Source organism: Phyllostomus discolor, chromosome 1 (genome assembly GCF_004126475.2).
Source record: "Phyllostomus discolor isolate MPI-MPIP mPhyDis1 chromosome 1, mPhyDis1.pri.v3, whole genome shotgun sequence".
Classification (NCBI taxonomy): domain Eukaryota; kingdom Metazoa; phylum Chordata; class Mammalia; order Chiroptera; family Phyllostomidae; genus Phyllostomus; species Phyllostomus discolor.
This window is the reverse complement of record NC_040903.2, coordinates 208,760,347-208,771,835: the sequence shown is the minus strand read 5'-3', so window position 1 is coordinate 208,771,835 and position 11,489 is coordinate 208,760,347. Positions and strand designations below refer to the sequence as shown.

Below are 11,489 nucleotides of genomic sequence, written 5' to 3'. Positions count from 1 at the left end.
CGAGGGAGCTGGCCTCTGAGCCAGAGCAGTGTTTGCCTCGCTCGGTTCAACCCAACAGACATTTATGGAGCCCCTCCCCGGCCGGTGCTGCGTCTGCCCGAGATGGATGTCTCTCGGAACACCCGGAGCTGTGCGGCCGTCAACGTTGCCAGCGGCAGAGCAGGGGCCCACTAAGGGGCTCCAGCCAACCCAGGCCCAGAGGGAGCTACTGGAAACCTGAGCTGTCAGGACAAGCTCAGGCAGGCCTGCCCCTCACACCAGCCTCATACCAGGCCCCAAACCACTACCACTAGCTCGCCCTGTGCGGTGACCTTCTCCAGGGTCGCTGCCTTTTCCAGGCCCGGGGGTCCGTCCCACTCCCACTCCCAGTATCTCCCTTCCTCCAACCCAGTTCTCTCCCTCTGTCTCCTGGCCCCATCCTACCTGACCCCCTAGCCCACTACCCCGACCTTTCCTCCCTCCCTCCACCGCGCCCGGAGTCCCCAGCCCTTCTACCTTGGGGTAGACCCCAGCCCCCTCCAAGCCCCGCCAACGCGCCTTTCTCACCCTCTCTGATCTCCCTTGCAACTCGCGGCCCCTCACGCTCCCGGCTCGGGCCCCTCCTCCAGCCCCGACCCCCGCCCACGCTGCGGCTCCGGCCCTGGCCGGCAGGGGCCGCTCCTCGCGCCGCCCGGGCCCCGCCGCCGCCCGCCGCCGCCCGCCTCCCCGCCCCTTCCCAGCCGGCGCTCCCGTTACGCCGCGGAGCCGGGAGCCGGAGCCCGAGCCCGCGGCGGCGGCGGGCGGCGGCGAGGGGGCGCCCGGGCGACGGCGGCGCGGCTGCGGGGCCTGCGGGCGGGCGGGCCGGGCCGGGCCAGGCCGCGATGGCGACCAAGAAGGCGGGCTCGCGGCTGGAGACGGAGATCGAGCGCTGCCGCTCCGAGTGCCAGTGGGAGCGGATCCCCGAGCTCGTCAAGCAGCTGTCCGCCAAGCTCATCGCCAACGGTACGCGCCGGGCGCGCCGGCCGGGGCTGCGGGGGGCGCCGCGGCCTCCGCGGGATGGGCCGGGACCCCGAGGCGCAGCGCGGGGCGCAGGCAGGGGCACAGCTGGGCCGCGGGGGCGACGGGGCGCGGATGTGCGCGGGGCCAGGGCCTCGGGAGCCCGGGATCCCTGGGAATCGCGTGGAGGGGCGCCTGGCGGGTGAGGGCTTGTGCCTGGCGCCCCAGAGTCGAGCTTCTGTGGAGTCTGGTGCAGGGGGTCTCGAGGAGTCGCCTGCTGTGCCTGGGTCCCAGGGCGTCAGGGGCCGGCCTTGGGGTTCTAAGAAGTTGGAGGTGCTGGGGAAGGCTGCTCCCTTGAGGACATGGGTGTGAGTGTGTGGGGGATTCCAGGGTGTGTGTATGGTGTACCCCGGGAGTCAGGATGTATTTATAGGGGTGTTGAACAGAGAGCCCTGGGAAATAGGGTTTGTTAACGTATGGCTTTCACGGGGCTCCAGGTGGAAGCGCAGGCTTGGCGTGTGGGGGGGAGGGTAGTGGAAGGTGGGTCGAGATGTGTGCCCTGGGGCTCAGGGAGCCGGTGTCCAAGCGGTGGACCTTGGGAGTCAGGTTTAGGATTATAGGGGAAGCAGACTCAGGGGAGTCCAGATGGAGAATATTGTAGAGAAAGGCGGGAATGTGGTTGAAGAGTGGTGGGAAGTGGGGTTGGTGGGGTCCCAGGGAGGCGCTGAGTGGGGACCTGGGCCTGGAGTTAGCCCAGGACCCCACGGGCTGAATTGGTTCCTGTACCCACTCAACTCTAAGTTGCATCCAAAACTCTCATTTTAGAATTCAGCTCCACGTGGCCCTATTTGTTTTGGAAGCAAGTATTGTTGATATTTGCTTGTCCTTTAGTGCCCGCCAAAACCGCAGGCACCAGAGGGCTGGAGAGAGGGCAGAGGTTTTGTCTTGGTTCATCCCAGGCTTCCTGAGGCTGGGTGAGCACACGGCTGACTGAACAAATGAATGAGAGAACAAATGAATGAATGAATGACACTGCACGACACTGCTCTAAGGAAGGACATCCGTGCGCTATGTTCAACCTTCTCACCTCCAACTACCCAGAAATAGAGAGGGATGTCACATGTCCTCTTCCAGACTGGTTTATATTTGGGCCTTTTATGTTCATTGTGCCTGGAGAGAAGGACTTGGTTTTGCATACTCGCAACTGTGCACCTATCACGCTTGGGGCGGGCTCATCTCGGGCCAACGCAGGCGCCGTGGCCGTGCCAGGGGCGTGGAGGAAACACAGACCTCCCTGGGCTCAGGGTGGTGGAAACACGTTCGAGGCAAAGGCATCTGGGCCCACGGCAGCTTGACCTTGCCCTTCCTGGAAGGCTCCCTGGCATGTCCTCCCGCCTCTCCTCTCCTTGCCTGTAGCATTTTCTCGTTTCTCCTTGGAGTTGGGTTCATGTTGTCGCTGCCCAGCTGTGCAGGCATGTAATATCTCGGGGCAGGCTGAAGTTAGGATTAAATGGGTTCACGTGCGAGCCCCCTGGTTCTTCCTTCAGAGCCACTTGTTCCTGCTTGATTTACTCACTCATCCAGCCGGCGCCAGCGTGCCCACCTGTGCCAGGAGCGGGCCAGCTCCCGCCCTGCTTGCCCTCCTCGGAGGAGACCGACAGTAAGCAAATGTGGAAGTCAGGGAGCAGGGCAGCATCAGGCAGTGAGTGTTTAAAGAAAACAGGTGGGCTCGTTCGGTCGAGAAGGATGGGCAGCGGAAGAAGGGCAGCCCAGAGCGCAGCGGGATGCGCGGCAGACGGGCTCTTGGTGGCACGGGCGCCTCCTGCCTTCACGGCCCCCCTAGACTCGGCTCCCTTTCCAGGGTCTTGTCCCTGTGGCCTAAGCCACAGCCATTAATGGGCCTTGGTGGCGGGGGGGGGGGGGGTAGCGAGTGTGGGGGGCACTGTGGCCCCTGGGTCAGTGTGTAAGGCTGGTTTTGGGAAACTCATCAGAGATAGATTCCTGCCCCAGAACCCACATGGTGAGCAGCAGCCAATGGCGATGAATGGTGACCCAGGCTTCAAAAGGTCAAAGAGATTGCTCAGGAAGACTTAAAAAATAAAAAAGGAAAATTTGAAACAAAACCGGAATTATTGTGGCTCTCGTTTGGGGTTCAGGAAGTGATCAAAGGAGGGTCCTTCCCTCCCTTCAGCTGATAGGGGCTCCCTAGAACCAACGGGTGGGTGCTGGAACTTCCTCCTCCTTTGGGGGCATGAGCTCCCCCATAGACTCTCTTGGATGCACTAGACCTCAAGTTCCGGGCAAATTTGGAAAAATTCTTTTTAAGATTTTATGTGTTTATTTGAGAGAAAGGAAGAGAGGGAGAGAAACATCAGTAGGTTGCCTCTTGAGTGCACCCCAACTGGGGACCAGGCCCGCAACCCAGGTGTGTGGCCTGACTGGGAATCGAACCTGTGACCTTTTGCTTTGAGGGACAGCACCCAACCCACTGAACCCTGCTGACCAGGCGGAGATGTGGCAAAATTCTTAAGTAAAGCATTGGCTGCTTATTACAGGAACAAATATAAAGGACACATGGGCAAAAACTAGGAGGGGTGGAAATGGGAGGGAGGTCGGGAGGGAGGGGTGGGTGGGCTGGGATGGGAGTAAAGGACAGAAAACTGTACTTGAACAATGATTAAAATAAAATTTAAAAAAGGAAAAAAAAAAGCATTTGCTGCTTACAATAAGGAAAGCGAGTTAATGCTGCGTTTGTCTTAGTAAGACGGTTGTTGCCTCGGAGGCAGCCACAGGCAGAAGAGAGCAATTCTCTGAAACCAGCCAGACCGGTGCCTGAGTCCCAGACCAGCCCCTTCGTCACTCTGCGTCCTTGGCCAAGTCCCTTAACCACTCTGAGCCTCAGTTTCCTCATCTTAGAGTGGGGATTCAAAGACTTAACTTTGCAGGGCTGGTTACGAAGTTCAAAGGAGCTAATGGCTCCCAGGGCTGGTCCCAGAGCCCGACACCGTGGTAGGCGGGCCGCTCATTCATCCGTCTCACAATACTGAGCACTTGCTACGTGCTGCCCTCTGTTTGAGGCACGGGGGATGTGTCAGTGAACAGAGTGGACAAGAACAACAAACATCCCTGCCCGTGTGAAGCCCACGTTCCAGTGGACAAGGGGGCAGGGAGACAGATGTGAACTCATTAACTAAAATGGACAGGGTGGCGGATGGGGGAAGGGTGGTGGAAGGATGAGGGGGGTGACAAGAGAGTGCTTTGGAGTGGGGTCGTGGGGGCACAGGGACAGCTAGTCTCCAAAGGATGGCCAAGGATGGCCCCCCCTGGGAAGGCCGCACCGGAGGTGACACCAAAGGTCGGGGAGAAGCCTGTTCCCGGGAGGGGACTTCAAGGGCAGAGGGGTGGCGGGGCCGGACCATGTGGGGCCTCGTGGGGCCCGGTTCAGGCTTCAGCTTTTCTCTGAGGGAGGTGGGAGCCACTGGGGGCTCTGAGCAGAGGACTCCTGCATTCTCGGGGCCCCTGCTTGTAGCCCACGCCCCCCTCCCAGCAGCATCAGTTTCGTATGGGAAGAAGGGAGCGTGGCGGTCCCTCTCCGTGAAGGGCGCCCAGTGGTGGCACTTCCGGAGCACGCTGCTCCGGCCCGACTCCTTGGAGGTGAATGGGTGCAGACAGCTTAGCCAAGAGGTGGGTAAGGAAGAAAAGGGCAAATGCCCAACTGAAAAGAAAACCCAGATATTTGTTTTCCGCCTTGTGCATCGTCACCATTTTAATCTCTTCATCTCAAAAAAACTAAAATGTGTGGCAACAAGATGCCAGGGCCCCGTGAGTCCCAGCGAGAAAGTGATCACACAAGTTAGGGGTGGCAGAAAAAGCCACTCAAGTCTAGGCCGTTGCTGCCCGAGATGCGGTCCAGGCCGTGGCACCGTGGGCATCACCTGAGAGCACGTGAGGAAGGCGACTCTTAGGTCCCACGTCAGACCTCCCGGGCCAGACTCCGCACCTTAGCACCCAAGGTCCCCAGGGCAGTCATGGGCACAGGGTGGTCCCAGCTGCCCTCTCTCCCCAGAATGTCGCCCTCCAGCCTCCCAGTGGTGAGGTCCCCTGCTGTGGGCGGTGACCTGGCGGCTGGCCCTCGGTTGGTCTCTACCTATGGCTGGCCGGGCAGCCCTGAGCCCGTCACTCAGAGCCTGCCTTTCCTCGGGGCACGACAGAGTGGCCGTGAGGGCCGCGTGGGCTGAGAGAGGCCGACTCCAGTGCATATGAATGCTGGCGTCCGAGCTCCGGCTGACTCGGTGTAGCTCTGGGCAAGGCAGCCGCATCCCAGACACCACCTGGGTGGGAAGAAAGAGGAGGAGACCTAGGAATGACATGCCTGTGCCTGGTCAAGACTCTTGCCAATGTCAACGCCAGAAACAGGCATGTTGGGGGCCTGTGTCAGCCCCAGCGGACAGCCACTCCCTGTCTAAGGCAGTGTCCCGCCCCCCCCCCCCCCCCCCCCCCCCCGCCTCTCCCAGTTGCTAATCTTCTCAGGCACAAGCTCAGCTGTTGAACTCACTTAGAACATTTGGGCCCCAGATGTAGTTTCTCCTTTAAGGGATCATGTCCCTTCGGATTAGGTGTGATTTTTGAGACATTTTAATTACCTCTTGGTGATGGGTTGGTAGGGAAATGGTGCCTGAATACAGATGACTTCTGGGGCAACGTCTGGTGACAAAATGCATTTAGACCATCGAGTGGGAGTGAGGTTCTTGCATTTGCCCGTCACTGATATTCCCGGTGGTGCTGTTGCCTGCAGCCCTGTGGGTTCCCCTCTGGGGGCGGACTGGGCTCCTGGGCCTTTCCGGGTCCAACTCAGGCCTCTGGACCGTCCCAAAGTGGCGGGGGCGTGGGGGAGTTAATGGTGGGCCAGCCCCAGGGTCTCCTTTGGAAGCAAGGCTGAGGTTTAGCTGCGAGTCTGCTCTGGGGTGAGAAGGTGGCACTGTTGTTTAGAATGACATCTTTGGACACTCCCGGGGTATCGCAGTCTCCTGGGAGTCAAACTGCCCTCCACGGGAGGGAAGGACACTCGGACCTCAGTGGCCCTCCATCCCGACCCGCCCAGGGCGGCCATCCTGTGTTCCAATACTCTGGCCTGTTGTCCTCTGAAAGACATACCTGTGCGGTAGACCACGAGTCTTCACTTTTGGGTTCAAAACACTCACTAATTCGACAGTGAACACGGATGGCTTGGTTGGGCGCTGGAGCTCGTGGTCACTGTAGTCAGGACAGAAGGACCGTGGCCTTGTGGCTGCACAAGTGGGGCCAGGACGGCTCGACTCCCCGCCCCCCCCCCCCCCACTCCAGCCTCCTGTTTGGAGGAATTTCAGACTCTGGCTGGGGAGGGAGGAGGATATCTGACATTCATTCCCCTCATCAGCCCACCCACCCAGCCGTCCTCCTCACCCTGGCTTCCGGGGCCTCCCCTCGCTCACCTTGCGCATTGTCTTTCCACCTGCGCTGGCGCCCCTACGGCTCTGGAGGCCTCTCTGTGGGTCAGAAGCCTGCCCGTCCCTCTGTCAAGGTCCGGTCCAGATCCTGCCCCCAGCTGTCCTTCCTTCTCGGAAAAGGTGCTTTGCCTCCAGGGAGACAACCACACATCGTCAGAACCAGCTGGGATGGGAGGGGGCCCACTGCACAGCGGTTTTCAAACTGTGCTGTCACGGAGCCCCTCTGGGGACGTGCTCGTGGGTCCTGGCGGCTAGAGGGGCAGGCCTCACTCACTGGAGCAGCGACACTTTTCCTTCCAGTCCCCTTTGAAGGGACAGTTAATAAGCTTAAAAGACACATCTGCAACCCACCGACCTAGTCACATGAGAAAACAAGCTCAGAGGGGGAGGTGTCTTCTGTAGCCGGTGGGGGCGGGACCAGTTGGGGCGGGTCAGGGCCCTGGCCCGGTGTTCAGTCGCTCAACCCGTGGCATGGTGCTGCGGTCTCCTAACCAGAGCGACTTCACCCTGAGATACCCCATTTGTGCCATGGGGACATGCGCCCAAATCCCTTTTCTGAAACCCCTGGGGCCAGACGTGTTTCAGAATGCAGAGGTTTTCAGAATAGGGTAGATGTGCTGGACCCTATGCAACCCTCTGGGGCAGTCAGGGCAGCGCTTCGTAACTCGACACGTCAGTGTTTCTGCGTCAACACATACGAACAGTCGCTGCAAAAGGGGTAAATAGCCTATAAATAGCGTGGTGTCGGTTCAGTGAGGTTTTGCTGCCCAGGAAGCTAACAGCAGTACAAATCAGCTTTTGGTGTTTAGAGAATTCTCGATTTTGGAAATTATGGATAATGGATTGTGAGCCTGTGATGACAGTGCCCAACCTGGAGGGTGGCAGTAAGGACCAAATGCAGAACGAAACCACAAAAATCCACCTGCACGTGCTTAGCGGGCTGCCGCCTGCGCAGGGCAGCCCTCCTGCATCTCGTGGCCACCTGTCGACTCCCATTTCCCAGTTCAGGGGTGCTTCCCCTCCCCCACGTCGCCCACCTGGGCGTGTGCCCTGTCTCCTCACTAAGGCGGTCAGCCTCTGCTGGCCAGGGGGCATGGGTCTGCTTTAACAAGCCCTTGGGCTCATGGCCCCTTCTTGGAGGGCGGGCGTGTTGAACTAGCCCGCAGACTTTCGGAGGCGGGGCTGGAGCAGCTGGAACAGGCGTGAGGACGTGAGGGCGTGAGGACGTAAGGATGTGAAGCAGAGGGCCTCGCAAAATGGGGAGAGGGCCGAAGTACACTTGAGCATTCTGTCCCTGAGAAGTGGCGTCCTGCAGGGGTTCGGTGCTCACCTTTGGGGATGCAGGCATCCGGTGAGTTCCGGCCAGTCGGAGGCGCCCTGGTTGTCAGTGCAGCATTCTCCACCTCCATCGTCTTCCTCCTTCCGACTGAGCCCCGAGTTTGCTCATCTCTCAGCCCTGCCGTGTACCAGGTACCACGGGCCATATGCTTCACGGTGGGGGTGGGGCCTCGCCCCAGTGGGTCCACCCCCTTGCCTGTGATTGGTTGAAGCCTGAGCATGTGACTTAGTTCAAGCCAATGAGACATCAAGGACATTTGCTGTAGTGGGGGCTTATGAGAAAGATTTCCTCGTGCTTAAGAGTGACATATACATGCTTAAGAGGGAAGGAGAATGGTCTGTCTTCCCCCCACTGCAGAGATTGTTCTGGTTTTTGAGGCCTAGAGCTGCAGCCATTGAAGGCACCCGGTCCAGGGGGTAAGGCCGAGCCCCGGAGAGTGGAGCACAGAGACAAAAGGACATGGCCCCTCATTACATTGCTCACCTTCCCTGGACTTGCCGTTATGAGAGAGAATAAGTGCCTTCTTGTTGAAGGCACGTTGAGTCAGGCATTTGGCCATTTCTTGCTGCTGAGGTCATTCTAACTGGCAAACTTCTGTGCTTATCAGGGAGCACCCCCCCGCTACTGGCCAGCTTTGCACTGGGCACTCCAGCAGGGATGGCCCTTGCTCCTGACTCACACTGACCTCACGTGGGTGGATTCCTGCCCCTCTGGGTGACCTCATGCTTGGCAGAGGCTGGAGGGTTGCAGGCCTTTGACTTGTATGAAAGCCAGCGTTTCCCATCGGAGAAGCCAGAAAGAGGGGAGAGGGGTTTTTGAGACCCCTGACAACCGCCCCCATCAGCTGCCAGGACCAGCCTGAGCGGTGCTGGTAGCTGGATTAGACTGGTGCTGCATAAACTCTGAAGAGAAGCCGCATGCCACAGGAAACCTAATGGTGTGGCAACTGCTCTCCTGCTGCCCTCCAGGTTTGTCTGTCCCTGCTCATCAAGTGTAGTGGTGGCAGAGGCATCAGAACCAGGCAGAACAGAACAGATAGTTTTTGGTCTTTCCAGAGGCTGCTGGGCCTGGAGTCCGAATCCCCAGCCACTTCTCTTCCAAGGGCCCTCGTGCACATCACTGGCTCCTCCAGCCCCTTCGTTTTCCTACTGCACAGGAGTTACCACGGTGCCAGCAGGGAAGGAGAAGGAACGGAATTTCTGAGTCTCTGCTGTGTGCCGGGTCCTGGGCATGAACTTGTATGTGGGTCCCAGTCTGCCATGACAGCAACTGCCTGAGGACTGGGGTCAGGCTCGGAACGCCCACGCAGGGCACATGTGGACTGAGGCTCGGAGATATTCATGGAGCCAGATTCTAGCTCTCTGTTTCATGCATCTTTTTCTAAACTTACTCGACCCCAAAATCAGCACTGTGGCTTGTGAGGAGAACCCAGACTGTCCCACTGCCTGATGCAGCAGGTCTGGGGCGGTGAAGCTGATGCCGCTGGCCCGTGGCCGTGCTTTGGGAGCCTGGCCTCGGGGAGCCTGGACATCGTGGCCCCCCAGACCTCTCCTCTGGAGTGGTGACTCCCTGGGTCCCAGATGGGGCTGAAAACCTGCATTTTTAAATCGAGAGCCTCAGGTGATTTGTGTGCTCCAGCAGGTCTGGAAGCGCCTGCCCTCAACCTCAACCCTCAGCGTTTAATGAGCACCTCCTGGGGGGCGGGAGGTCCTACACCAGAAGAAACGGGGCGAGCAGGTCACCTGCCACAGGAAGCTTGCAGCTCGGGGCAGCTGCTCAACCCCTGAGCAGCTGAGCCCCCCGGGGGCTGGTCAGCACCTCAGCTTCCCAGGCAGGACCCCAGCTTCCGCCTCAGGAGGCCTCGGCGGGGTTGGTAGCAGGATTGTGAACCAGCGCCCAAGTGATTGAGGCGCAAGGGGTTCAAGGACCAGATTTGGCCACGATCGTCCAAGGGGTGGGACGGAGTGTCACCCTGCAGCCGGAGGAGAACAGTGACAGCATCCCTCACAAGGCTGCAAGGGGGCTGAGGCAGGGTGGGCCTGTGTGGCGATGGGTAGGGTCTGGCAGAGAGCCGGGAGGCTGTTGGGCAGAGCAAGGCTTAGGGTCACTCACACATCCCAGCTGACCTGAGACGTACCTGGTTTTCACACCGGAAGTCCCACCTCCCAGGGACCCCTCAGCAGTGTCAGGCGCACGGGGGTGCTTCAGCTGAGGGGGAAGCAGGAGAAGGCAGTGGACTTTGCCATGTGAGACCCAGGTTTGGTTCCATCCGCTACTTACTGCTTGTCTGGCCTTGGGTAAATAAGTCCCTTATCTTCTCTGAGCCTCACCCTTTATCTCAAAGGTGGTTTTGGGGAGTGAATGAGATAATGCCGTTTCTGGCAGCAGCGTTATCATCAGAAGCAGCCTAACGGAATCAGGAGAATTGTGTGTGGAAGGAGGGTCCCAATACTCAGTCCTTTACAGGGGCAGGGAAGCGGGCTGGATCTCGCTCAGAGCGATGTCACTGAAGAGGGGCTGTGGGTGGGGTGGGGATCCTGTCGTCTGGCCTATGACTGAGGCCTGAAGCAGATGACAGGGTCTCAGCTGGGTTACGGAGCTAGGAAAGGCACAGCAGGGCTGCAGCCAGGTCTGACAGACTCCCGAGGCCTCCTCTTGCGTCCTTCACTCAGCACTTCCGTGAGCCAGGGGTAGGATGTGCGGGTGCAGCGGCGTGCAGTGGGGACACAAAGATGAATGAAACCGCATTGCTAAATCTCAAGCACCAATACCATGTTCGGCACACAGTAGGCACTCAAGTAATTGTCAAATGACTGACTGGGCCTGTGCCCTTGAGGAGCTGAGTTGGATTCATTCATTCATCAAACGCCTACAGAGCACCTACTGTGTGCCAGCCCCTGCCCTGAGGACTGGGAGGGCCGAGATCACTGAGACTGTCTGTGCCCTCGAGTCTAGTACATAGAGCCTTGGCACATGTGTGGTCAGGGCTGGAGTGGTGGGGGGGCCAGGGCTGTGGAGGCCCACGAGAAGGCACATCCCCCCAGGGCTGGGCCCGCATCTCAGAGCCTTGGTGTCATCCGGTGGTGACTGTGGCCCTCCCTGCCGGGGCCCTGGGTGGATTCCGGCTGACAGATTGCTCTCTCCACTGACTGACTGCAGGTGACCTCACCCTGTTGCTTGTGCAACTGTAGGGTGGACACTTGTGGCTCGGCCCTTCCCAGGGCAGGGTTCCGGGTCCCTCCACTGCCCCTCCTTGTCCCCTCTGTTCGCATGTGGCTGGCTCGGCCCCTGTGCCATGATCCCTGGCTCCCTTGAGGACCTGCTGTCCCTGGCCTTGCAGGGTCACCCCCTAGTAAGAAGCAGTGTTTTCCCTCCTCACATTTGCCAGCCTTGGGGGAGGGCCGGCCGGGGAGGGCGTGCTGGCAGGGCGGCCACGCCCTGGGACGTGCAGCCAGTGCCACTTTTCTTCCCCTGGCCCAGCAGGCCGAGGGAGTCAGCTGTCTACGGAGTTCTGGGCCTGGAGGCCTGGGCAAGTAGCTCTCCTGGGCCTTCCACAGCTGCCTACTCGCTGTCGGAGACCCCCTGCCCCTGCCCGACCACAGACACACCAACTGTGTCCAGTCTCCCTTCTGCCCGCAGTCTCACTTGAAGGAATTCCTCAGGCCTGGCCCAGACCTCTGACGCCCTGC

The 11,489-nt window shown here is 59.7% G+C and overlaps 1 protein-coding gene across 7 annotated transcripts in view; it reads left to right on the top strand.

Annotated features, from left to right (window-relative positions):
• Window positions 1-773: 773 nt before the first annotated feature.
• The window catches only part of TTC7B (tetratricopeptide repeat domain 7B), a 215,640-nt gene continuing 204,924 nt past the window's right edge, over window positions 774-11,489 (top strand). For 4 of the 7 annotated variants that reach the window (XM_036013158.1, XM_036013163.1, XM_036013151.1 and 1 more), the window contains exon 1: window positions 774-981. In XM_036013158.1, the coding sequence (XP_035869051.1) occupies window positions 861-981 (121 nt within the window). In that variant the 5' untranslated portion in view covers window positions 774-860. The remainder of the gene's footprint in view (window positions 982-11,489) is intronic. The other 3 variants (XM_028507091.2, XM_036013167.1, XM_036013171.1) reach the window with 1 other exon arrangement.